A 26761-nucleotide genomic window follows, 5' to 3' on the forward strand; every position below is an offset into this window, starting at 1 on the left:
ATTTGTTTTCAAAAGATATTTTTTAATTTTAATAACAAAAAACAGTTTTTTAGTTAAGAAATTAAACATCCTCTAACTCTCTCACATGTCTCTCTTGGGGAGTCGGAAGGAGAGAAGAAAAAAAGGACTGGCGATTTCCACTCCATAGAGAGGAGTTGTTCAATTTAAAAAGAAAAAAAGAAAAAAAAATGAGCTGTTAGCTTGTAGATTTTGAGTGAAAAACTAAAAGCTATAGTAGAAATTAATAAAACAAAAACCCAAGTTAACATATCACGAAAATCTCTTGTTATATGTTTCTTTTCACAGGACGTAAAACAAAGAGGAGTAATTTATAGTTTAGAAGTAGAATGAGATGCATAATAAAAGTAGAATGGGATGCATAATAAGAAGGCTTGGATTTCATTTCAAAATCAAATGATAATGAATGAAGTATTGAATTTACTCAAACATTTTCCAAGTGAAACATTTTTCTCAAACATTCCCAACTTAAATTTTTAAACGATCACTTGTTTTAATTTTATTGGTTTTCATTAACTTCACAGATGAAAAAAAAAATTACAATCAACATGACTCCAACATGCATGTAAAACAAAGCAATAATCACATCATATTTGAATTTTCATGTTTGAATTATTACACCTAACATTTAATCTTCTTTCACCCTCAAATTCTTCTCTTTATAAATTAATACGTACCTTTGCCATTTTCAAATCACACACAGCCAATTGTACAACGGAGATTTCAGTCATCAACATTATTCAACAAATCTATCGAAGCAAATGGTATGGCATTGTAGTTTTGGCTACGCATTATTATTATATGATACGAATGACTGTCTCATATGTTTATTCTCGTTTATGCTGATCGATCATCAGGGGTCCTCAGAAGGAGTCATTTCGTTGGGAGCATGGGGGAGTAGTTCAGGCGGCGACCCTTGGAGCTACAAACCCAGCTCTGGAATAAGCGAGATAACCATCCATGAAGGTGGTAATATCAAGTCCATTTCCTTCAAAGACGCAGCTGGCTCTTTCTCCGGGACATTCGGTGGCAATAGCCCTGATGCTTCCGAAAGGGGTGAAGAGAAAAAGGTAATAACTTCTTCTTCTTCTCTTCTTCTTCTTCTTCTATAATTGCACTACATAAGTGGAACGTATGATGACTACAATGGTGTATCTGATGTTATCATGTCACTGTCTTTTCACACAAATCTCACCACACATGGACCTTTCGGAACCAGTAGTACCACTTCTGGTAAGACTTTCAGCATCCCCATGACAGAGAGTTTCGTAGTTGGATTTCATGGACGCTCTGGCTACTACCTCGATGCTATTGGTGTTTATGTAAAACCAGTAAGTCACCCGAACGTTAAATGAAAGTGCTTGTATTATTCATATGTTGTATAAATATATATATATATTGGTTTTTTGGTTGCAGGTAAATCCAGATGGAAGCATTTCATTTGGGAAATCGGGTGGTTTGGGTGGAGATAACCCAATGAGTTTGACGGTGGGAAATAGTAGTTGGATAACTCTGCACAATGACCGCGCCTATGGAAAATTTGGTGGCAGTGTACCAAATATAGTAAGCATTTTGATCACATACAACAACGAAATTAAATTATTAATTACTTTGGTTGTGTTGTGTAAATTTTTTTGTTTTGAATCTTTTAAACACAAAAACATAAATATTATTTTATTTTTGTTTCTTTATTTTTAAAAAATAAAAATATGTTTGGTAATTATTTTTGTTTTTTGTTTTCAAAAATAAATAATAATAAACGTATTTCATAACTTTTATTTTTAATTTTTGTTTAACAATATTAGATGTTGATTTAAAGAAAAAAAAAAGAAAGCAAAAATTGAAAACTAATTAAAAAAATTTGAAAGTGAAAAAATTTTATTTTCAAAATTTAATAAATTTTAATTAAAATTTAAAAAATAATAATAAATAAGAATAGAGTTACCAAATATATTTTATGTTTTATTATCAAATTTTTTATTAATTAAATAAAAAATATTTTTTAAAGTGTTAGCAAACTACACCTTTGTTTATTATTAAACTCTTTAATTAATTAATTTATTTTTAATTTGGTAGTCAAAAATAAATTTAGTAATATAAGTTAGATGTGTTATTATAATATATATATTTATGAGAGTTTTCATTTTAATACCTTTACTTTATAAATACATAGAAAATGACCTATTATCTATGGATTGAGCGGAAAATATTCAATAAAATAATATAATTAACACAAAGGAAATAATATAATATTTAAATGAATGGACGGTATGCCGCGGATATAGATGAGAGTTGGAACCAAGGAATCTAAAATAAATACTGTATTCGATTATTAAAAAACAAATTCATCTCTTAAAATATAATGATAATAATAATGGATGGTACGTGTGAAAATATATACGTGGCTTTTTTTAATGGGAGTATTTTAAATCTTTAAAAACCTAGAATTAATCTTTTTATTTTTATTTGAAAAAAATAACCTAGGTGTATAGATATTGAAAATTAAGATGAATTTTAGTAGAGAAGTTGAATATTTTGTTGTAAATTAATGTTAATATTACGATGGAAGACGCTTTTCTATAAAACTCAACTTATAATTTTGGCTTGATACAAAATAGTGGGACTACAACTTTATTGATTAGACTCCATAGATTTTTCTAAAAACATAATTAAATTATTAATTAATAAATTAACTACCAGCTAACTAAGAAAAGTGAGATCTGGATAAAGACTCAATAATCTCTAGTAAATATATAATTATTCTAGAAAATTTAGTAAATAATCGAAAACACTAGTAAATACATACAAACTCTAGATTCAGTCAAATTCTTTCTGGATACTATCCATAAGTTTAATATTTCCACTACAAGTCTTTGATTTTTTTTATTTTTATTTTTTGGTAGAAGAAAACTTAATTAATAGTGTTTCAAGTATTGCAGTTTTGGCTATACGTAGGCATTATTATATGATAGGAATGACTGTGTCATCACATGTTTATTCTGGTTTATGCAGATGGATCAGCAGGGGTCCTCAGTGTTAGAGATGATACAGGTCAAGGGTAACAGCTTTTTCTTGAGCTAAGTTAGTTATAACAGCTCTTGAGTCTTTACTATTTTCAGTTACGTGTAATGAGTCTTGGTGTCCATTCACGTGAGTCGTTGTAACAATCTGGAACAACTTTCTCAAGAGCTATCTTAGCTTCTTCTATATATATTAATCTGAGTATCAGTATTCTGACTGAGCTCATCATTTTCATCATCATTCTTCTTCACTTTCTTTTCCACGCATAACTCCTTTATGGTATCAAGAGCCAGGCGATCATGGCATCCGCTGGAACAAACAACGCCGAAGCCGATGACGCTCGTCAAGCTCCTGCTCCTCCACCAATCGCTGCTGCTCCTCCACAGATCGCTGCTGCTCCGATCGCACTTCCGAACAATCACCTTCTTCCATTGAATCTCTGTCTCGACCGCCATAACTACTCTTACTGGCGCACTCTTGTACTCGCTGCTACTCGTGCGTACAACCTTGACGGATATCTTCTAGGCACCATCACTCAACCATCGCCTACGATTCCAGGTACTCTCGATCCAAATCCTGCTTATCTCCAATGGATGAGATTTGATCATTTCTTGATGCACTGGTTGCTTAACTCTGTTCATGAGGTGATGCTTGGCCATGTCCTCAACTGTCATACCTCTGCTGCGATCTGGAGTATGTTTGCGCAATTGTTTGCCACAAAGTCGAAAGCTCGAATACTTCAGATCAAAGGCTTGCTCCAATCCACGAAGAAGGGATCTCAATCAATCGACGAGTATATACTCAAGATGAAGAACTATGCAGAGAACTTATCTGCAGCTGGCGAACCTCTTACAGATGAAAGTCTCTGCCTCTACATACTCGGAGGTCTCGGTGCTGAGTATGAAGCTACAATCGTTAATCTCACTAACAGATCTGAACCTCTCACTGTTCAAGATGTGCAGTTTAGTCTTCACAACCAAGAGATGAGGCTCCAACAGCTCTCCAGCTCCACTCTTGACAATGTTCAAGCGAATTTTGCTGGCCTTTCGGTGCGTGGTACCAACAGATTTTCATCAAGATTTGGTCGTGGAGGCTCTCGTGGATCAAGACCTCCTTACAATGGACGTAATTCAGGCAGAGGTAATAGGATTGTTTGTCAACTTTGTGGACGTACAGGTCACTCGGTACTCAAGTGCTATCACCGATTTGACGTGCACTACTCCGGTCCTCCTCCTCCCACACCTGCTGATGCAATAACCACCAACAACAACTCTGACTCTCCTCAAGCCATGCTATCTGAGTCCACTTACACGGATGAACCTGCAGGATCGTGGTTCTTGGACAGTGGGGCCACCAACCATATGACAAATGATCCCAATCAACTACACAACAGGGTTGACTACAAAGGAAAGGCCAAGGTTCTTGTTGGCAATGGTAACTTTCTATCCATTAATCAAATTGGTTCAAATTCTGTGCAAACTTTTAAAGCCAATAATTCTTTAATTCTTAAAGACATTTTGCATGTGCCTAATCTCACCAAAAACTTAATCAGTATCTCTCAATTCACACATGATAATAATGTTGTGTTAGAGTTTGATTCAACTTGTTGTCTTGTTAAGGACAAGATCTCGAGGCAAGTTCTTCTTCAGGGTTCCCTCAATGAAGGACTCTACAAGCTCAATCTTGCTTCTCCAGTCTCTCCAAATGTCCCTCGGTCTCACTCCCAGTTCAACCGTTCCAATATTCCCACACATTCAGCTTTGAATTGTACTACAACTAGTAATACTGTTCTAGACAAGTCAAAACATGCCACTGTTTGGCACTGTCGATTAGGACACCCATCAAAACCAGTCTTAGATAGGGTCTTGTCTCATGTATCTCCTAATATCAAATGTAATAATCTTTCCTTTTGTGATGCATGTCAAATAGGCAAACTGCATCAATTCAGTTTCAAGAGTACAAATAATAACACTACATTTCCTTTTGAATTGATTCACTCCGATGTTTGGGGACCATCTTTTTACTCTTCTATGGATGGATACAAATACTACATTAGTTTTCTAGATGATTACTCTAAATATGTTTGGTTGTATCCAATGAAATTCAAATCTGAAGTAACACAAATATTTCATCATTTCAATGCCTTTGTCGAACGTACTTTTCAAACCAAAATCCGTAGCATCCAAACCGATTTAGGAGCTGAATACAAACCACTTTATAACCTTTTCACCACACTAGGCATTGTTAGAAGAAATTCCTGTCCTCACACTCACCAACAACAAGGCAATGTTGAGAGAAAACATCGCCATGTTGTTGATACCGGCCTCACTTTGTTGTCCCAAGCTAATCTACCCTTAACATTCTGGTTTGAAGCCTTCTCATCCGCAGCCTATTTGATTAACAGATTACCTACCCCAACCCTCAAATTCAAATCTCCATATGAAATCCTTTTTCACATTAAACCAGATTACAATATCTTAAAAGTTTTCGGGTGTTCTTGCTTCCCTCTGCTTCGGCCTTATAACAGTCATAAGGTAGCTTTTCGGTCATCAAAGTGTCTTTTCATTGGATATAGTCCTTATCATAAGGGGTTCAAATGTTTGCATCCATCAGGAAGGGTATACATAGCTCGTAGTGTTACATTTAATGAATCTGAATTTCCATATAATACTCTTTTTCCACCTTCAGTTGAGTCTCAACCACAATCAAGCAATCCTGTCAACCTTCAAGATTATGAAATACCATCTCCTTTACAACACATTCAGTCCCCTTTATCTACCACTGTGTCATCCCCACAACAACCTCAATTTTCATCATCTGAGTCCCCCACTCCAGTGTCTACTAGTTCCTCGCCAGACTCAACAACTCATCCCCCTTACATACCAATTTCGGCCATTCCAGTTGATCTGCCTATCCCTCCTGTTGTCCAAAATACTCACAAAATGATCACCCGTTCAAAAACAGGCACATTTAAACCAAAGACTTATATGGCTAATCTTTCACCTGAATTAGAACCAATTAATATTAAAGAAGCTATTGCTAACCCTCTTTGGAGACAGGCTATGCAGCAGGAGTACCAAGCTTTACAGAACACAAATACATGGACTCTAGTGCCATTTACACCTGATATGCCTGTCATTCAAAACAGGTGGATATTTCGAGTGAAGTATAATGCAGATGGCTCGGTGAACAGGTACAAAGCCCGTCTAGTGGCCAAAGGCTATCAACAAACCCCGGGGATTGATTTCTTCGAAACATATAGTCCTGTCATCAAACCATGCACTATTCGTCTAATTTTCACCCTTGCTGCATCTCACAAATGGCCAATTCAGCAGATCGACGTAAACAATGCCTTTTTGCATGGTATTCTTCAAGAAACTGTTTACATGCAACAACCACCAGGCTTCATAAGTGACAAGTTCCCTTCCCATGTATGCAAGTTGAACAAGGCTATTTACGGTCTCAAACAAGCTCCAAGAGCTTGGTTTGACAAGCTCAAGACATCTCTTCTTCAATGGGGCCTCACAAACTCTCGTGCGGATACAAGTCTATTTTTCTCTAATCGAAATGGCAAGCTTCTCCTAGTACTTATCTACGTCGATGATATCTTGATTACAGGGTCTGATTCTTCTCAGGTGCATAAGCTGATCACTGATCTCCACCTGCATTTTGCTTTGAAAGTTTTGGGTGAAGTTCATTATTTTCTCGGCTTTGAAGTTACTAGACAAGATGATGAGATCTTTTTAACTCAAACAAAGTACATACGTGATCTGCTTCACAAGACCAAAATGAGTGCCTCATCCTCTCAACCCACTCCAATGTGCCCAAGTATCAAACTCACCTCTGACTCAGGTGTTCCTCTTGCTAATCCCACTCTATACCGAAGCATAGTAGGGGCCCTCCAATATCTCACCATGACTCGCCCAGATATTTCATTTGCTGTTAATCGCCTCAGTCAGTACCTTAAGTCACCAACCTCACTTCATTGGACAGCATGTAAGAGAGTCTTACGATATCTAGTTGGCACTCCTCACTTGGGATTACATTTCAGACCTACAAACAATGTTGATATTCAAGCATACACAGATGCCGATTGGGCTGGCTGTTTAGATGACAGAAAATCAACCTCCGGTTATTGTGTTCTTCTTGGTGATAACTTGATCAGCTGGGGCTCTAAGAAACAACAAGTTATTGCTCGTTCCAGTACGGAATCCGAGTATCGCTCTCTTGCTTCTGCTACTGCTGAGATCATATGGATTGAATCTCTTCTAAGTGAACTCAACTTGTCTAGTAAGAAGTGTCCTGTTCTATGGTGTGACAACGTGAGTGCAGCCTCTTTAGCATCTAATCCCGTGTTCCATGCAAGAACGAAACACATCGAAGTTGACATCCACTTTGTTCGAGATCGTGTTCTAGCTAAGAAGCTTGATGTTCGCTACATAGCTTCTACACATCAAGTTGCAGACATTCTTACTAAGCCGTTACCCACATCACAGTTTCAGTTGTTAAGAGACAAGCTTACACTTCGCCAAGCTACGTGCACCTTGAGGGGGGGTGTTAGAGATGATACAGGTCAAGGGTAACAGCTTTTTCTTGAGCTAAGTTAGTTATAACAGCTCTTGAGTCTTTACTATTTTCAGTTACGTGTAATGAGTCTTGGTGTCCATTCACGTGAGTCGTTGTAACAATCTGGAACAACTTTCTCAAGAGCTATCTTAGCTTCTTCTATATATATTAATCTGAGTATCAGTATTCTGACTGAGCTCATCATTTTCATCATCATTCTTCTTCATTTTCTTTTCCACGCATAACTCCTTTACTCAGGAGGAGTCATTTCGATCGGAGAATCGGGGAGTGGTTCAGGCGGCGTGCCTTGGAGCTACAAACGCAGCTCTGGACAAAGTGAGATAACCATCAATGAAGGTGGTAATGTCAACTACATTTCCTTCAAAGACGCAGGTGGCTTTATCTCTGGCACATTCGGTGGCGGCAGACCAGCTGATGCTTCGGAAACCGGTCAAGAGAAAAAGGTACGTAACTTCTTTTATAATAATTATAATTATATGATACGTATGATTGTCTCACATGTTCATGCTGATCTTTCAGGGGTCCTCGAGAGAAATCACTTCGGAAAGGGGTGAAGAGAAAAAGGTAACTTCTTTTATAATAATAATTGTATGATCTCTCATTTTTCCTCACCTCAATATATGTACGTGTTGTGTTGTGTACAAGGTTACTATCAATTTGCCTTCGGAGTACTTGAAATCCATAAGTGGAACGTATGATGACTACAATGGTGCATCTGATGTTATCACGTCTCTGTCTTTTCACACAAATCTGACCACACATGGACCTTTCGGAACCAGTAGTACTACTTCTGCTAAGCCTTTCAGCGTCCCCATTACAGACAGTGCCGTCGTTGGATTTCATGGACGCTCTAGCCACTACCTTGATGCTCTCGGTATTTATGTCAAACCAGTAAGTCACTACTTTGATCAATAATTTTGATATGTTTCATGACCTAAGATTAACTATATATATGTGCATGGCTGTTGGTTTTTGGTTGCAGGTGAATACAGAAGAAATCATTTCATTAGGGGTATGGGGAGGTTCGGCTGGAGATGACACGATTAATTTCAAGGTGGGAAGTGGTAGTTATATAAAACAGATATCTGTCGGCTATGACGATTCCAATATCAAGTCTCTCACTTTCTTGGACGGCAATGGCCTCGTCTATGGAAAATTTGGTGGCAAGAATACTAACGATATGGGTGTAGAAAAAATAGTAAGCATATATGGCAATATATTTATGGGATGACCAATATTGATGAGATACAACAACGAAATGAAATCATTCATTATGTGTTTTGTATTATTGTAGATTGAGTTTGATGGGAGTTCGAAGTTTTTGACATCCATAAGTGGGACATATGGAATTTATCGTGAAATAACTGTGATCACATCACTATCATTTATAACAAATGTTGCTACATATGGACCATTCGGAAAAGAGACAGGCACTGCTTTCTCAAACCCAATTCAAAACGGCGTCGTTGTTGGATTCCATGGAAAATCAGGCCACTATATTGATTCAATTGGCATCTATGTCAAACAGGTAAACTCTCTAATTAATTTTGATATGTTTCATGACCTAAGATTAACTAAATATATATATGTGCATGGCTGTTGGTTTTTGGTTGCGCAGGTGAATACAGAAGGAATCATTTCATTAGGGGTATGGGGAGGTTCGGCTGGAGATGACACGATTAATTTCAAGGTGGGAAGTGGAAGTTATATAAAACAGATATCTGTCGGCCATGCTGATTCCAGTATCAAGTCTCTCACTTTCTTGGACGGCAATGGCCGCGTCTATGGAAAATTTGGTGGCAAGAATCCAAACGATATTGGTGTGGAAAAAATAGTAAGCATGGCCATATTTATGGGTTGATCAGTATTGATGAGATACAACAACGAAATGAAATCATTCATTACTTGATTTGTATTATTGTAGATTGAGTTTGATGAGAGTTCGAAGTTTTTGACATCTATAAGTGGGACATATGGAAGTTATCGTGGATCAACTGTGATCACATCATTATCATTTATATCAAATGTTAATACATATGGACCATTCGGAAAAGAAACAGGCACTGCTTTCTCCCTCCCAATTCAAGGTGGCGTCGTTGTTGGGTTCCATGGAAAATCAAGCAGCTACATTGATTCAATTGGCATCTATGTCAAACCTGTAAACTCTCTAGTTAATTTATTTATGCCAATGTTCTTTGATTTGGACGTTTTCGATCTGAATAAATTTTTTGGCTGTTGTTTAATAGGTAAAGGCTGAGGAAAAGTAGAATTGCACATTCTGAAGTGCATTCTTCGTGGGGGTCAAAAGTTTTCGTTGGATTTGGATCCTTATTTACATCTTTGTAATAAGATAGGATATGGTTTATATGATCATATCCTAAGTCAAAAGTCTTTACCTTTATTATGTGTTTTGAGTGTATCTGAACTAATAATAAGTTGATGACTCTGAGCTTTAGCTCACTCGGTCAGCCAACCAGTTGTAATATATTAAGTTTTGTTTTGGCTGTGACTAATATATTACCTTGTGTGTTCTAGTTGTAAAAGTCTACTTTTAATATTTAAATAATTTAAAAATAAAAAAGTTGCATTAGTTACATGAGGCAATAACCAATAAGAATCAAAAGTGAAATTTACCTTGTGCCAAATTTACCATGACGTTTATCATATGTTAAATTTAACATATGAGAAACACAATTCTATATTGGAGAGTACCAGTTTATAAATTCATAATCGTTTATAGTCCACATCAAAGCTGCAAACTACCATCGACTGCATCTCTAGTTTGTACACCGGTAACCCATAATTCTTTTAACTCATCAATCAATGGTCTTAAGAAAACATCAAAATCTTTTCTTGGCGAATGAGGTCTCAGAATTAATAAGCTCAACATGAAATTAGTTTCTCTCATGGACAACCATGATGGCAAGTTATATGTCATCAACACAACCGGCCACATACTATAAGAAAGACTCATATTACCAAAGGGATTGAATCCATCTGCAGCCAATCCAAGCCGCACATTCCTGGGTTCCATTGCAAATGTTGGATTATTTCGATCACAGTCCTTCCAAGATTTCCCATCAGTAGGATGACGCAATACACCATCTTCTTTTATACGTTGCTCGTGATGTCATCTCATATGTTGAGTAATGTGCCTCAATGCATATTTTCGCATTAACCTAGGGGTTAAAGGAAAATAACGCATCACTTTATGAGGCACTTTCTTTCCCTTGGTGTTCTTGTCCACCCATCGATCCTCCCCACAAACAGGACATTTGCTTTTTCCAGCATGTTCTTTCCAAAACAGTGCGCAATCATGCTTGTAGACATGGATTGACTCGTAGCCCAATCCAAGTTTCCGCAACAACCTTTTCGCTACAAAATGCGATTTTGGAAGCTTATTTAGGGCTGGAAATGCATCATGTAACAACTCCAGCATTCCATCAAATATTTTATTGGGAATTTTGCCCAACACTTTGAAATGCATTAACTTCATTAGGAAATTCAATGATGTGTAATTTTGACACCCGGGGAATAATGGAGCCTCGATCTCAGCAAACAAATCGTTATAATGTTGCCCACCCCTGCAGTCCATTGTAGGTATCTCTTGATCGCGCTCATTCTCTTCATATTCGTCATTGTCATTTTGCATAAGATCATTGAGAACATCCATCATTTCATCTTCATCATTTTGATCTATCACTTTCCTCATTGGTATTATTTCATCCTCTCCATACCAATGCCAATTGGTATATTTCCGTAGAAAACCATTTACAAAGAGAAGATTTTCTAATACATCAATCGTCTGAAATTCAACGTTGACACACCTCCTACACGGACATTTCACCAATCCCCTTGAGTCAACGCACTGCCGAGCTCTTTGGAGAAAATCCATCACACCAGCCTCATACTCATTGGATAATTGATCTGTCAAATTAATCCAGCTCTTGTCAATCGACATTGTATGAATGTAGCACTGCACAGAACACTAATCATCAAACTTACAATCAAGTTGTGTGTGTGTCCTAATTCAGAGAGAGGAAAATCTAAGAGTCTTCAATGACTCACCCTGTCTGAACGGGTCTAAGGCTTCTTGTGATGAATACTAAAAAAAATAAAAAATTATCACTAGGTGATAATAACACACTATCATATCTTTGGTAATAATCTCTTATTACCAAAGAAAAAAAAATTAAATATTGTTTTTATAATGTCTTATGCTCTTTGAAGTTAATTATGTTGTTTTATGATATCTAACTATAATATATTTGAGTGTAAATATTATTAAAATTATTTAAATAGAACATATTTTTTTCTAACTTCAAATATTAATTTTAATTTTAATAGTGATTAAAATTATGTTTAAAATTGGTTTTCTAATAATATATTTGTTAATTTTATTTAATTAGAACTAACAAATATTATTTTGTTTACATATTAATTTAGTATTTATTAAATTACATATTTTACTTATGCTTTATTGAATAGTTTTATTAATTTAAACAAAATTTCTAAGATTTGTTTAAAATTTATTTAATTACTTTAGGATCTAATTATTACTTAAATTATTTAATTAATGTTTATTTTTATTAAAATTTAGTTGCATAATGTTAATGTTAATTTTTTTTAATCTTAATTTAAAAATATATTATTTTACTTATAAATTCACTATTTATTAAATTAGAAATTGTATTGAGTACTTCTACTAATATTCACAATATCTCTAAATTTTACAATTCTATAAAAAATTTGGCAGCATAACGACTGTTACACCCAGATTTCGAGCTATGTTAAATACGACATCGAAAGTTGGACTCGCAAATAAGTGGACTCATAAAGTTGGAAACATGCTCCAGGATTGAATGTCGAGATGACCTCGAGTATGGTGACCTTGAAGTATTCATGATCTCGAAAGATAGCTCCGGGGACGCTCTCATCTTCGGGGACGATCTCAGATCAGGGGTCCCAGGCTCGACGCACATACGATCTCTAAAGCCATGTGGCCTCGGAAGATGTTTTTAGCTCGATAGATGGCGGGAAACCTGGGAAGCTAAAGCCTTAGAGATACGTGATAACCACTTGAATATCTACAAGTGTTATAAATACGAGATGTAATCCTCATTCATTATTGTAAATCCTCTAGACTCGTGGGATATTATTTGGTCAGTTATACGTCTCCTGATCTTCAGGGGACGTTTCCTTTTATATTGAACATGTGGTATGCCAGATAATTATTATCATGCTAAATCCGATTTATTTATTTATACATGCCTTGAATTATTTAATTTATACAGAGAAAAGAGTATAGAGAAAACACATCCAACCATTTTGATTTCTCATAATTGCTAATTTGTTGCGACAACAAATAAATATAACAAAATGAATAAACACACACGTGTACTATATGCAAAAAAAAAAGTAAAATAAATAAAATGAAACTAAAGAACAGAAAACCCTCTGCTCTTTCTCAGTATCCGAAAGGTATTTCTCAAAAAATCCCTCTACTAAAAATGTGTTGAATGAGACCCTATGATATGTATAGCTAGCAAGTAGAATAACTCTCAAACGATGTAAAACAAATATACATATATATATATATACACATTGATTATCTTATATTAAATTGAAATCTGAATTAATAAAATACCTCACATAGACAAATGGAGGTCAGAGTACTCTTGCCTGGGTTCTTGCTTCCAGCAGAAGAGATGTCGGCATGGAGGACATAGAGCAGCAAGAATCGCGTAAGGGAGAAGGAGCAGCGCGACTCGTACAAGTCGTGGTGTGATCCAGCGGCTCAAGGGAGAGACCAAGAGAGCTACTAGCCTACGGGAATGACCAAGAGAGAAAGACCGAGAGAGACCGAGAGAGCTACTAACCTACGGGAATGACCGAGAGAGACCGCGAGAGCTACTAGCCTTCGTGAAGAGAACATTGAAGATTAAAGGGACTGAGAGGAGGGGGAAGACCGAAGAATGGTTGAGGAAATGGGTACACGGGTTGAAAAAAGTTCAGTAAAAAAAAGTTAAGTCAAAAAAGCTAAGTTATTTTGGCGGTACCTTATTTTAAGTTGCCGCCTGAAATTTTTTTCATTTACCATAACTCTTTTTAAAATCTATTATAATCATGTGTTATGGTAATGGGTGTTTGGTGTAGTGACGGCTTGAACCTCAACAGGACATACCCCATTCTCTCTAGCATACGGCTGCGAGGCAATGTTGCCCATAGAAGTCGAAATCCCAACGATCCGAACTCAGATCTACGACCAAAGTTCAAGCCATACTCAGCTCGAGGAAACCTTAGATTTGATTGAAGAAAAAAGAGAAGAGGCGCAGCTGAGAAATGCTGCCTACCAACAACGAACTACCAGATATTTCAACAAGAGGGTTCGAGATCGAAAATTCGGAATGGGGGATCTGGTGTTAAGACGCGTATTCTTGGCAACTCAAGATCTGGCAGTTGGAGTGCTCGGGCCGAACTGGGAAGGACCATACCAGATAGAGTCAGTCGTCCGACCTGGTGTGTACAAACTTGCGAGATTGGACAGGAGCCTAGTACCGCGAGCATGGAATGGCGAACACCTTAGACCTTACTATCAGTAGTGTAGGAAAAGTGTTGCCTATAACCATGAGTTTCTATTTGTATTAGCTTATTTGTTTTTGAGTGTCATCAAATAAAAGTTCCATTTCGTTTAAATATGTTATTTCCTTTTTGCAATCTCTCTTAATTTAATAACCTATGGTCACACTCATAGGATATTAAGGGGGCATCATTGGTACATATACCATCAGCTTAAAAAATAAAATGACATATACAAAAAATATATAAAGTATTTGGATGTAACCAAATACGCGAGCTGAAATAGTTCGGACATACAACCGAATCATAAAAAAAAACAGAAAACGTTTGGAATTAACCAGATGTGCAAACTAAACAGGTTTGGAACAAACCAGCCAAAAAACTAATCAATGATAAGTAGGAACCTAAACCTACTTCGAGATAAGTCGAGATCGAGGCTGGAATATCTTAAAGAAAATAGTTTCGAACTCTCAACCTCGGGGCAAAGACTGAGGATAAGGAAAAGTGACTAAACAAAAAAGATATAACCAAATCATTCACATTACATACCATATAAGTACTTTCGGGTTCATGGTTAAAGTAATACCCGACCTTGAAAAATAACGAGGTCGGAACCGGATAATTTGAACAAACTGTGCATGAATGCATTGAGCTTCGAACCTAAACCCACAATATGTTTGTATGACTAAATAAACATAACTGATTCATCAATATAAAATGTGCCAAATATTTCGAGCCAAGAAATGTAAAGCATATATAAGTAATATTTAAAGAAATTGTATCAGCCCCGAGGGCATAAAATAAAATAATTACAGAAATAAGGGGACGAAGCCCCAATAAATGGTTTCCCCGAGATCAGAGTCAAGGAAGAGGAGTCTCCTTGGCCTTCTCAGCATCTGCAGCACCGAATTCCTCAGGACGAATAGCATGGCTATCCTCCTGGGCTCCCTCCGAAATGGCGTCCCGAACATTCTTTTCCTTCTCGAGCTGCTCGGCCTTCTCCTTCTCGAGCTGCTCAGCCTCTTCCTTCTCGAGCCGAGTGTTCCACCTTTCAAGAAGCGGCGCCTCGTGAGGACCTAAGAAGCTGGTGTCCAGATCTTCATTGTAGGCCCACATCCGGTACATAGCAGAGTCGACCGCTTGATCCTTCTTCTCTTTGTATTCAGCAAGGAGGCGAGTTTTTTCATCCTCTATGATCTCGAAGGTGGCATCCCTTTCCTCTTCAAGCTTCTTGTTGGTCTCCTGAAGCTGGGTGATCTCCCTCTTATGCTCCTCGAGCTCAACTTTCAGCTTCCCGAGCTCAGTGGCCATGTCTTCACGTTCCTTGGCTCCTGCCTCAAGCTTCGCATTCGCTGCCTTCAGATCATCGCACGCTTTGAGTTGGAGATCCTTCGCTTCCTGCGCATGAGACTTGCTCGAGTGGACCTCGTTGTTCAGCTTATAGTTGAGCTAGGCAGTGAAGGCAAGAGCCTGAAAAAAGGAAAAAACCGCCATTAGCTCCAGGTCAGTGTGATTATAAGCAGAAAAGGAGGGACTATAGAAGGATACTCACCGCGGCAGTATGCTCGATACTCTTCTCGTAGAGAAAAGTGCAGTCTCGGGTGTCATTTAAGCACTGCCATTGGGGAGCTTCGAGACTGCCATAGCTCTGGCCGATTCGGGACATAACATCCGAGACCAGCGTAGATCCATGGGACCCAGCAGCATTATCAACCACATATGCACCCATGTGGGTGGAGACTGATAGCTTTTGTGCTCGAGAAGCATAAGGCCTTCTAGAAGGCAGACCTAAGGAGGACTGAACCGCCACGGGAGGTTGGGACTCAGCCATAGCGGAGGGACCGACCAGCGAGGTCGGCGCCACTGCCGAGGCGACGACCTGCGAGGATGGCGCCGTTGTGGAAGCACTGACCTGGGAAGTCGCCGCAGCGATGGAGCTCGAAACCGGCGGAGCAAGGGGAGGTGTTTTCTTGGACCTCTTGGGGCCTTTGCCCAGCTGGTCAGTCTTCTGCGCCCCCGCTCTGGGGCGCTTGCTCCTCTTGGCGCTGGCGCCGTTGATGATGTTGTCGAGGTCGGAGTCCATCTTGCATGCACAAGTGACAACACATGAGTTAATAAAAGAGAAGCATACAAGTTGTTTCAGTATCACAGACATATAAAGTGATGATAGAAGAAACCTAACTGGAACTCTCCCCTGAGCTCGAACTTGGGGACCATGAAATTCCCCCGTCTTCAGAGGAGGCCTTCCTTATATGTGGGCGATAACCTCGAAAGGTCCCTATAATCCTTGGTCCCATACTGAACGGCTATCCCGTTCCACATCTCGTCCGTGGTGTACATGGTGTCGTATTTCCCGAGCCCACTATCAAACCTATGGACGCAGTCATCTACCCAACTCCATATGTAGAACTGGTATCTATCCTGTGGACACGAGACTAACCTATTGGGCCTGTGTTTTAGTAAGGTCGGGGACCACATTCTCGAGGTAGGAAGGACTTTACCTTCATCCGAATCCGAGCTCGAGGCTTCATCATTAGCCTCATTCCCAGACAGCGGGCTCCTTGGGCGAATTGGAAGTGGCAGCCTCGTTTCTCTCCTCGGAGGAAGGGCGCCTGTGGGCAGTGGCACCTGCTCCCAGTGTTCGTATCTTTTATTGGACCAGTCAAAGGTGGACTGACCCTCCTCCAAAAGCCTGCACTTGCGGAGCTTGTCCTCGTGTAAAAGGTATAGGAGAGACCTCCTGCCACGGGGGAGTTGGAGCAGGGTCTCTCTACGCTCCTTCATTGTATCGTCGGGGGTGGGACGCTGAAAATTGGCTGAAAGACAACATATTTCTACTAAGTACGGATCTAAGAGCTAAGGTCACGAGCACAGAAATAAAGATAACAAGAATACTTACGGATCCGCCTGAACGAATAGCGTCGAGACGGGGACAGACCGTCTGTCCAGAAGAAGGCCCTTTTGAAATCGGGCGGATGATTGGGAAGATCTTCAAAGACCTTCTTCTCCTTGGGATAGCTCGAGAGGTAATAAAAGCCATCCCCTCCCCGAGCTCGGGAGGGGTTACTTTTCAGACAAAAGAGATACAAGATCTCTTGAGGCGAAGGTCCTTTCCACCCCATCTCGTGGAATAAGGACCTCAGGGCAGACAGTACCCTGTAGGAGTTGGTGTTGAGTTGGAATGGGGCCAACCCAACGAAATCCGTGAAGTCCTTGAAAAAAGACTTCAAGGGCAACAGAGCTCCTGCCCTCATATGTTCCTGGCTCCAAGCCGCGTATTTCACACTTCCGTCGCGGCCCCCAGGGGCGAAGCAGCTTCGTTCATGCTCGGCCGGAGGTCGACATTTCAAGGAGCCCGACAGGCTGAGACCGTGGAAAGCCAGGATTTTAGTTATTTGGCTAGTTGTGGTAACCGAGCTCCAGTAGTGCTCGGCCTTGAACATTTCCCTCCCCGGCTGCGAGGAGAAAGGTTCCCCCATTAGTGAAAATTTGAGCTCTCCTGGATGGTATGCGACAGTAACCTTTAATGCAGGATCGAGAGGAATCAGCCTAGGTCCCGAATTGGATTCCGGATAGAGGGCCTCCCGAAGAACTCTCCTCTTCCCCTCTATGACCTCGTCAATCTGGCGGCGGTAGTGAGCTCGAATGTCCTCTTGCTCGCGCGAAAGTGATGGACCCAAAACGGGTATGTTTAAAATTTTATATATCGCAAGCGCACGAATCGTCCATATAGAATAGTGATCGTGTAAGCAAGGATGTCGAACCCAAAGGAGTTGTCTAAAATCAAAAATGAAACTATTTTAAACCAAAAATAATAAATTCTAACCTAGCTTCAAAGATTGATGAGTTTTAATATTATGAACATAAAATAAAAGATTGAAAAATAAAGCTATTTAAGAGAATAAAAATAAAGCAATAATGAGTTGAAAATAAGTGTTAAAAGAAAAGATTATTAAGATACTAGAATCCACAAAATGTAAGTTTAATAATATTTATTAGTATATTGATTCCCAAGTTTTAGTGATAGTTAAAATAATTTAAACTATCATTTTCCAAAAATATTTATAATTTTAAGTACAAATTTCTTATAAAAAGATAGGATTTTTCTTCACTTTTCAAAATTATAATTTCAAAGCATTTAGTGTAAATCAATCTAATGAAATAACAAATAAATCAATGAACATTACTTATAAGGCAAAGCATAATATTTTTGTTCTAAGCATGGATGTATACAATTTAATGACACATCTTACACAAAGAATATTATGTTTATGCACTAATGAAGAACAAAGTGCAAATATGTTCTAACAATCTAAAATACAAGATATTTAAGATGAAAGAAATATATGAAGAAGAAAAATCCATAAACTTTGTTGTATTACAAGGGAAATCAACATACAACATAAATATTACCTAGTTACAAGTTGCTTCATCATGATCTTAATAATCTTATGAAAAAGATTAGAAGCACATAACTAGAGTAAAAATTACAAAATAAATGACATACATACTTGCAAAATGCTCTTGAAAAACCCAAATGGAAGAGAGAATGGTAAAGAGAAAATGGGAGAAAAAGATGGTAACCAAAAACATTCAGCACCCCAAATGGTCTTGAAAACCCTTATTTATAGCCAAAATGACATTAATAAAATAATCAATTTAAATTATGTAAATTGATTAAATTAATAATAATATGGTAAATAGAGGTAAATTGTAGGAGTGATGATGATTTTGCGGTAAAAGTGTGTAGACAAAAGGGTAAAAAGGTGGCATTTTGAGTATAGGGGACAAATGGTACACTTAGGCAAATATAGGCTCAAAAAGTGGCATGCATAGCTGTGTTGGAGCTGGGCTGCTTTGGGTGCCAGGCGGCTGGGTATGCTGCTGGGCCGTGGGGGTTAGTGGGCTGGTTGTGATGAGGTTGATGCTGTGAGATGGCTTGGGTGTGGCTTCATACATGCGGCTGGTTGAAGCAATTTGATGCAGCTGGGAGAAGTGTGGAGACCTTGCTGCTTGGTCACGTGGTTAGCAGCTGGAACATTGTTGAAGGCAGCAGGCGGAAGTCATGGAGAAAGGCAGGACAGGTGGCGACAGCTGGTTGAAGGAGGGAAGGCTCAGCTGGACACGTGGCGCGCGCTGATTGGAGGTAGCAGTGGGCTTGGGCCCGTGGTGGCTGGGCTGGTGGGCTTCTATGCCATTTGTTCATTTCTTTCCTTGAAAATGCTATTTTTTTTCCTTTATTTTCAATGCTTTTCAAGAGCATAAATACACCAAAATCCCTAACAAAAGAAACATAAATTAAATCAAATTCAAATATTTTCAATTCTAACATAAATCATATTAGTTCATTGAAAATATTAATTAAGACTTAATTTAATTGAACATTTAGTTTCACTAAAACAACATTTTTTTATACCTCAAACTAAACAACATTAATTCAAATAATTAACTACAATATTTTACAACAAAATAACTAAAAAAACACACAAAATTATATAAAATCAAAATAAGACTAATAAATTTAAAATTACTTAAAAACTTAATAAATTAATTAAAAACTTAAGAACTAAGCAAAAATTAGCATATAAAATATGGTAAAATAACTCTATTTTGTAGAGTTATCAGCAAGCTCGTATTCTCTTATCCGACGTTGATTACGGGCGAACATCGATTCTGGGCTCGGAGATTTTGGCTCGTAAGGGATTGCTAGCAACGACCCCCACCGTTTTTCCAGATTCTGTGACATCTAGCGAGAAAGAAAAATGGTGAGGTCCATGCATGCAAGATTTCCGAGCTTGAACTTACGAGCTCGGGGTTTAGGAGCGAAACAAGCTAAATATTAAGACCTTAATTGAAGAGTCAGGGGCGTGCGTTCCACGAAGAAGAAAGGAGCGTGGATAATTTTATGAAAATCCCAAAAATCAAGGGAAAAGAAAGTGGCGGTTAACCAGGAAAGGCAACCTTGGGTTTCGTGCATTTATCAAGGCCCATGTTTTTTACCCGAAAACTTAGTGTACAAGAAACATTGCCTAAAAATTTCAAAACCCAGAAAATAGGAACCTCACTCAAATATGAAAATTGGGTATAAACCACTGATGTAAATCCAGTACGGATGTCTAAAAAGCATAAGAGCCTATCGAATCAAAACCTCCTATCGTATTATGCTAAGGATGTAAACTAGTATAAACACATACACAGCAAGAACAACATGAATGAAAACTGGAAAAATGGAAAACAAAGATTGCTTACTTACACAACAATGGCGATTGCAGAGAGATTGTCGATTGAAGAAGAGGTTGCAAATAAGAACTCACGGACTCGAACAGACCGGGGTTTATTTGTTTCTTTGGCCGAGAAAACATGCACAGAATAGAAACGTTATGAGGAGGTCTCTGGTTTCTTTTTTCTTTTTCTTCTTCTTCTTTTCTTGCTTTTGTTAAACGAAGGTAAAAATGAAGACGAAGAGTAGGGTCTCGTATATATAGATGGAAAAAGGGGGATCAATCCGGGGCGTTGAATGAAATCCTTGCTAAATCGGACGGATGGGAATCAATGACAAGATGGCGCCGAAAAGGTGGCAGACGGATGATCGTGGGCCTGTTTCCAAGGTACTCAAGTACCGAAAATGAGCAATACCCAGCTGACGCATGTCCATTTTCGAAAGTGTGACAGTACAGTTCTCAAAGAAAGTAGTTCAAAAGTTTCCTTCTCTTAGGATTCGAACAAATACTTTTGAGAGGGCAAGATGTTACACCCAGATTTCGAGCTATGTTAAATACGACCTCGAAAGTTGGATTCGCAAATAAGTGGACTCATAAAGTTGGAAACATGCTCCAGGATTGAATGTCGAGACGACCTCGAGTATGGTGACCTCGAAGTATTCATGATCTCGAAAGATAGCTCCGGGGACGCTCTCATCTTCGGGGACGATCTCGGATCAGGGGTCCCGAGCTCGATGCACATACGATCTCGAAAGCCATGTGGCCTCGGAAGATGTTTTTAGCTCGATAGATGGCGGGAAACCTGGGAAGCTAAAGCCTTAGAGATACGTGATAACCACCTTGAATATCTACAAGTGTTATAAATACGAGATGTAATCCTCATTCATTATTGTAAATCCCCTAGAATCGTGGGATATTATTTAGTCAGTTATACGTCTCCTGATCTTCAGGGGATGTTTCCTTTTATATCTGATTATAGGCATTTAAAGCCATTTATTTTATTTACACAAAAATAGTAACTACCCAAAATATGTGGGATAGTATTCTGCAGCCTTCTCTATAAATAGAGAGGTTAAGCACCATTGTAATGGACCGAAATTCTGATCCTTGAGAGAAAACACTGAAGAATTCATGCTTAAGAATTTTCAGAGATAATCTTGAGATTAATAACAGAGACTCATGGACTAGGCAGATTTAACTGCTGAACCACGTAAAAATTGTGTCTGTATTGTTTTATTCAAATTGGTCATTATCAGTTATTGTTTATGTGCTCTTCTTTCACTGTTTGACGAAAAACGGCGTCAACAACGACTATATTTTCATCTACCCCAAAATTTAAAATCCTGCAAATAACACATAAAAAATATCCAGACCCAGATCATGCAGAGAGCAATACAAATTCATTTTAAACGACTATATAATTTATAATTATTAGTCTAAATTTTATTAATTATTCAATTTTCTAAGCAAAATATCAAAATTCTACTAAAAATTAACAACAAATCATCAATATTTATAAAATCTGATTTTTTACTACTAACATAACCAAAAAAATTAAAATTGACAACAACAACATACTAACATTAGCACCAAAATTTTCAAATTAACACTCAAATATTTAATATGTTTACTAATATGTTTAATACACATAAATTTCACCTTGAAAAAAAATACTAATTAATCATATAATAATTTTCTAATTCCTAATCTCATTTTTACTATTAAATATTTTTAAAACCTAAAAATAAATACATTCTATCTAATATAATAATTTCTGATTTTTATTAAAATTAATATTATTTTATATATATAAAAAAACTTAAATTATTAAAAAATTGAAAAAAAATTAAAAAAAAACAGAAAAATTAAAAACAACTTACCAACACCTTCAATTCCTTGCAAACTTTCTCTGTAGTTCAACAAAAACCACATCCAACCTTCAAACAAAAATTACAAAAAATCATTACCATTTCATAAACAAGTATATATATATAAAATGAAGAAATAAACCTTACCTTTAACAAATAGAGAGAAACTCCTTCACCTTTGGAAATTTTTGGGCTTAAAACCGAAATTTTTGGGAAGAAAATGGAGGTTTTCGGCGGAGAGAGGCGAAGAAACAGAGGAAACCAGAGAGGAAGGAGAAAGAGGTTCTGTTGGGCATATTTATAAACCCTATACCGAGAACATGTTCTCGGTATAGAAACTAACCCTATTTCAGAACCGCAAAAATATCCCGCGCATCTGAAATGTATATACCGAGAACATGTTGTCGGTATAGAACCTTTTTTTTGTAGTGAGTAAGGAGAGAAAATTTGAAGAAATAGAAATTGAGAAAAGATAAATTGATCCAAGAAAAAATGAGAGAGGAGGTGATGAGAAAGAAAGTGAAGAGAAAGAAGTGAGTAGAGAAAAATGATGAAATAGGAAATGGCGAGAGAGAAAAAATGAGGATATATTGAGTGATGAGATAAAAAGTGAAGATGTAGTAAGTGATGAAAGAGAAAATTATGACATAATAAGTTATGCAAGAGAAAATAAGGAGATAGAAAATGATGAAAGAGAAAATGAAAAGATAAAAGTGAGAAGAAAGAAAATAGTGAGAAAGTGAAGAGAGAAAATGTAAGGAGAGAGAAAATAAGGACATAGAAAGTGATGGGAGAGAAAGTGATGTGAGAGAAAGTGAAAATAGAGAAACTAATGAAAGGGAAAATGATGTGACAATAAATTATGTTAGTATAAAAACAAAAAAATATAAACAAAAAAAAAATTGAGAACAACAGAAAACAACAATATTTTATTGATATTTTCAAAACTTTTTATTTTTTGTAACTTTATTTTTAAAAACTATTTTACAAAAACAACGCAAAACAGCCCATGTTGTTTTAAAAAACGGCTTTAGCTTTTACAACAACAAAAAAAATTAGGTCGAGAAAGTAAGGAGAGAAAATTTAAAGAAAGTGATGGAGAGAAAATGATGAGATAATAAGTGAAGAGAGAAAAAATAAGAAAATAGAAAATGATGAGAGAGAGAGTAATGTGAGAATAAATGATGTGAGATAATAATTAAAAGAAGTAATGTGAGAAAAAAAATGGACAAAAAAAATTGAGAACAATAGAAAACAATGAAGGTGTTTGACTCATTAACTAAAAAATTATTATTTGTTTTTAAACCTAAAAACTGTTAACAAATAGAGGTGTTTAGCATTGTTTTCATAAAACAATTTTTAAAAACAAAGTTACAAAAATTATTGAGAACAACAAAAAATTGTTTTTAGTTGTTCTCAAATTTTTGTTTTGTCAATTTTTTTTTCACACAACATTTTTAATTATTATTATCTCACATCACTTTCTCTCTCATCACTTTTGATATCTTTATTCTCTATCATCACTTATTATCTCATTATTTTCTCTCACATCACTTATTATCTCATTATTGACTCTCTCATCACTTTCTATATCCTCCTTTTCTATTTCCTTATTTTCTCTCTTATCACTTTCTCTCTCATTTTTTTTTCTCACGTCAATCTCTCCCTTCTCAATTTTTCTTCCTCAAAATTTCTCTCCTTATTTTTCATCATTTTTTCTTTTACGTTACTTTATCTCATTATTTATTACAAACTTTTAAAATATTTTTCTCTTTGTAAATATTTATTAATTTTTTATTTAAGATTTTTTTAAAAATAAAACTAAAAAATCATTTTTAGAAAACATTAGCCAAACACCTGTTGTTTTTTTTAAACTACAAAAAAAAGTATGTTCTCATTTTCGAAAACACAATTTTTAAAACAAAAAACAGAAAACAATTCCAAACACACCCAATATTTGTTGTTCTCAATTTTTTTGTTTTATTGTAACTTTGTTTTTAAAAACTATTTTTTGAAAACAATATCAAATACCCATATTTGTTTTCAAAAAATAATTTTTAATTTTAATAACAAAAAATACTTTTTTAGTTAAGAAATTAAAGAGCCTCTAACTCTCTCACATGTCTCTCTTGGGGAGTCGGATGGAGACAAGACAAAATGGACTGGCGATTTCCACTCCATAAAGACTAGTTGTTTAATTTTTTTTATTTTTTAAATAAGTTGTTAACTTGTAGTTTTTGGCATTGTTTTTTGTTTTCAAAATCGTGTTATCGTGTTATCAGAAATGAGAATAGAAAACAGTTTTTGTAGTTTTTAAAAAATAAGATGTGTTTAGTTAATGTTTTCTAAAAATCATTTTTTAGTTTTATTTTTTTTAAATATTAAATAAAAAATTAACAAATATATTTACAATGAGAAAAATCGTTTAAAAGTTTGTAATAAACAATGAGATAAAATAGTTTGAAAGAAAAAATGATGAAAAATAAGGAGTGGGAAAGTAAGAAAAGAAAATTTGAAGAAATAGAAATTGAAAAGAAATAAATTAATCCAAGAAAAAATGAGAGAGAATGTGATAGGAAAGAAAGTGAAAAGAGAGAAGTGAGTAGAGAAAAAATGACGAAAGAGTAAATGGTGAGAGAGAAAAAATGATTAGAGAGAAAATGATGATATATTAAGTGATGAGAGAAAAAGTGAGAATATAGTAAGTGATGAACGAAAAAATTATGACATAATAAGTTATGCAAGAGAAAATAAGGAGATAGAAAATGATGAAAGATAAAAGTGAGAAGAGAGAAAATAGCGAGAAAGTGAAGAGAGAAAATATAAGGAGAGAGAAAGTGATGAGAGAGAAAATAAGAACATAGAAAGTGATGAGAGAGAAAGTGAAGATGGAGAAACTAATAAAAGAGAAAATGATGTGACAATAAATTATATTAGTTGGAAAACAAAAAAATAAGCAAAAAAAAAATTTAAAAACAACAGAAAACAACAATATTTTTTTGTTCTCAAAACTTTTTATTATTTGTAACTTTATTTTTAAAAACTATTTTACGAAAACAACAACAAACACCCCTTTCAAAAAAACAGTTTCAAAAAAAATTACAATGAACAGGATTCCAACATGCATGTAAAACAAAGCAATGATCACATCATATTCGAATTATTACACCTAACATTCAATGTTCTTTCACCCTCATATTCTTCTCTTTATAAATTAACACGTACCTTTGCCATTTTCAAATCACACAGCCAATTGTATAACGGAGATTTCTGCCATTCAACAAATCTATCGAAGCAAATGGTATGACATTGTAGTTTTGGCTACGCATTATTACATGATACGAATGACATTGTAGATTTCTGTCTCATATGTTTATTGTCGTTTATGCTGATCGATCATCAGGGGTCCTCAGAAGGAGTCATTTCGTTGGGAGCATGGGGGAGTCGCTCAGGCGGTGTGCCTTGGAGCTACAAACCCAGCTCTGGAATAACTGAGATAACCATCCATGAAGCTGGTATTATCAACTCCATTTCCTTCAAAGACGCAGCTGGCCTTTTCTCTGGGACATTCGGTGGCGGGAGCCCTGATGCTTCCGAGAGGGGTGTAGAGAAAAAGGTAACTTGTTTTATAATTGGTTACTCATTTTTTCTCACCTAAATATATGTGTTGTGCTGTGTTGTGTACAAGGTCACTATCAATTTCCCTTCGGAGTACTTGAAATCCATAAGTGGAACGTATGGTGACTACAAAGGTGTGTCTGATGTTATCATTTCACTATCTTTCAACACAAATCTCACCACACATGGACCTTTTGGAGCCAGTAGTAGTACTAGTTCTGGTAAGCCTTTCAGCGTCCCCATAACAGACAGTGTCGTAGTTGGATTTCATGGACGCGCTTGCGACTACCTTGATGCTATTGGTGTTTATGTAAAACCAGTAAGTCACTTGAACGTTAAATGAAAGTGCTTGTATTATTCATATATATATATTTATATTGGTTTTTGGTTGCAGGTAAATCCAGATGGAAGCATTTCATTTGGGAAATCTGGAGGTGTGGGTGGAGATAACCCAATCAGTTTCACGGTGGGAAATAGTAGTTGGATAACTGTCCACAATGACTGCGCCTATGGAAAATTTGGTGGCACTAGTGTACAAAATATGGTAAGCATTTTGATCAAATTCAACAACGAAATGAAATTATTAATTATTTTGGTTGTGTTTTTTATTTTTTTGTTTAACAATATAAATGTGTTGATTTGAAGAAGAGAAGAAAAAAAAAGTTTAGAACTGTTTAAAATAATTTGAAAGTGAAACAATTCTATTTTCAAAATTTATTGAATTTTAATTAAAATTTAAAAAATAATAAATAAAAATAAAATTACCAAACACATTTTAAATTTAATTATTAAATTTTTAATTAATTAATTTTTTTTTAAGTGTTACCAACAACACCTTTGTTATATTCT

General features: G+C 36.3%; 1 protein-coding gene across 1 annotated transcript in view; it reads left to right on the forward strand.

Moving 5' to 3' along the window:
* The first annotated feature begins 3338 nt into the window (after nucleotides 1-3338).
* The window catches only part of LOC133783591 (uncharacterized), a 40594-nt gene continuing 17171 nt past the window's right edge, over nucleotides 3339-26761 (forward strand). Inside the window, exons 1-11 of the mRNA XM_062223242.1 lie at nucleotides 3339-7611; nucleotides 7864-8069; nucleotides 8146-8190; nucleotides 8272-8517; nucleotides 8609-8824; nucleotides 8921-9154; nucleotides 9245-9460; nucleotides 9551-9784; nucleotides 25698-25910; nucleotides 25983-26231; nucleotides 26307-26456. Of these exons, the coding sequence (XP_062079226.1) occupies nucleotides 3339-7611; nucleotides 7864-8069; nucleotides 8146-8190; nucleotides 8272-8517; nucleotides 8609-8824; nucleotides 8921-9154; nucleotides 9245-9460; nucleotides 9551-9784; nucleotides 25698-25910; nucleotides 25983-26231; nucleotides 26307-26456 (6282 nt within the window). The remainder of the gene's footprint in view (nucleotides 7612-7863; nucleotides 8070-8145; nucleotides 8191-8271; nucleotides 8518-8608; nucleotides 8825-8920; nucleotides 9155-9244; nucleotides 9461-9550; nucleotides 9785-25697; nucleotides 25911-25982; nucleotides 26232-26306; nucleotides 26457-26761) is intronic.

Source organism: Humulus lupulus, chromosome 6 (assembly GCF_963169125.1).
Source record: "Humulus lupulus chromosome 6, drHumLupu1.1, whole genome shotgun sequence".
Lineage (NCBI taxonomy): Eukaryota > Viridiplantae > Streptophyta > Magnoliopsida > Rosales > Cannabaceae > Humulus > Humulus lupulus.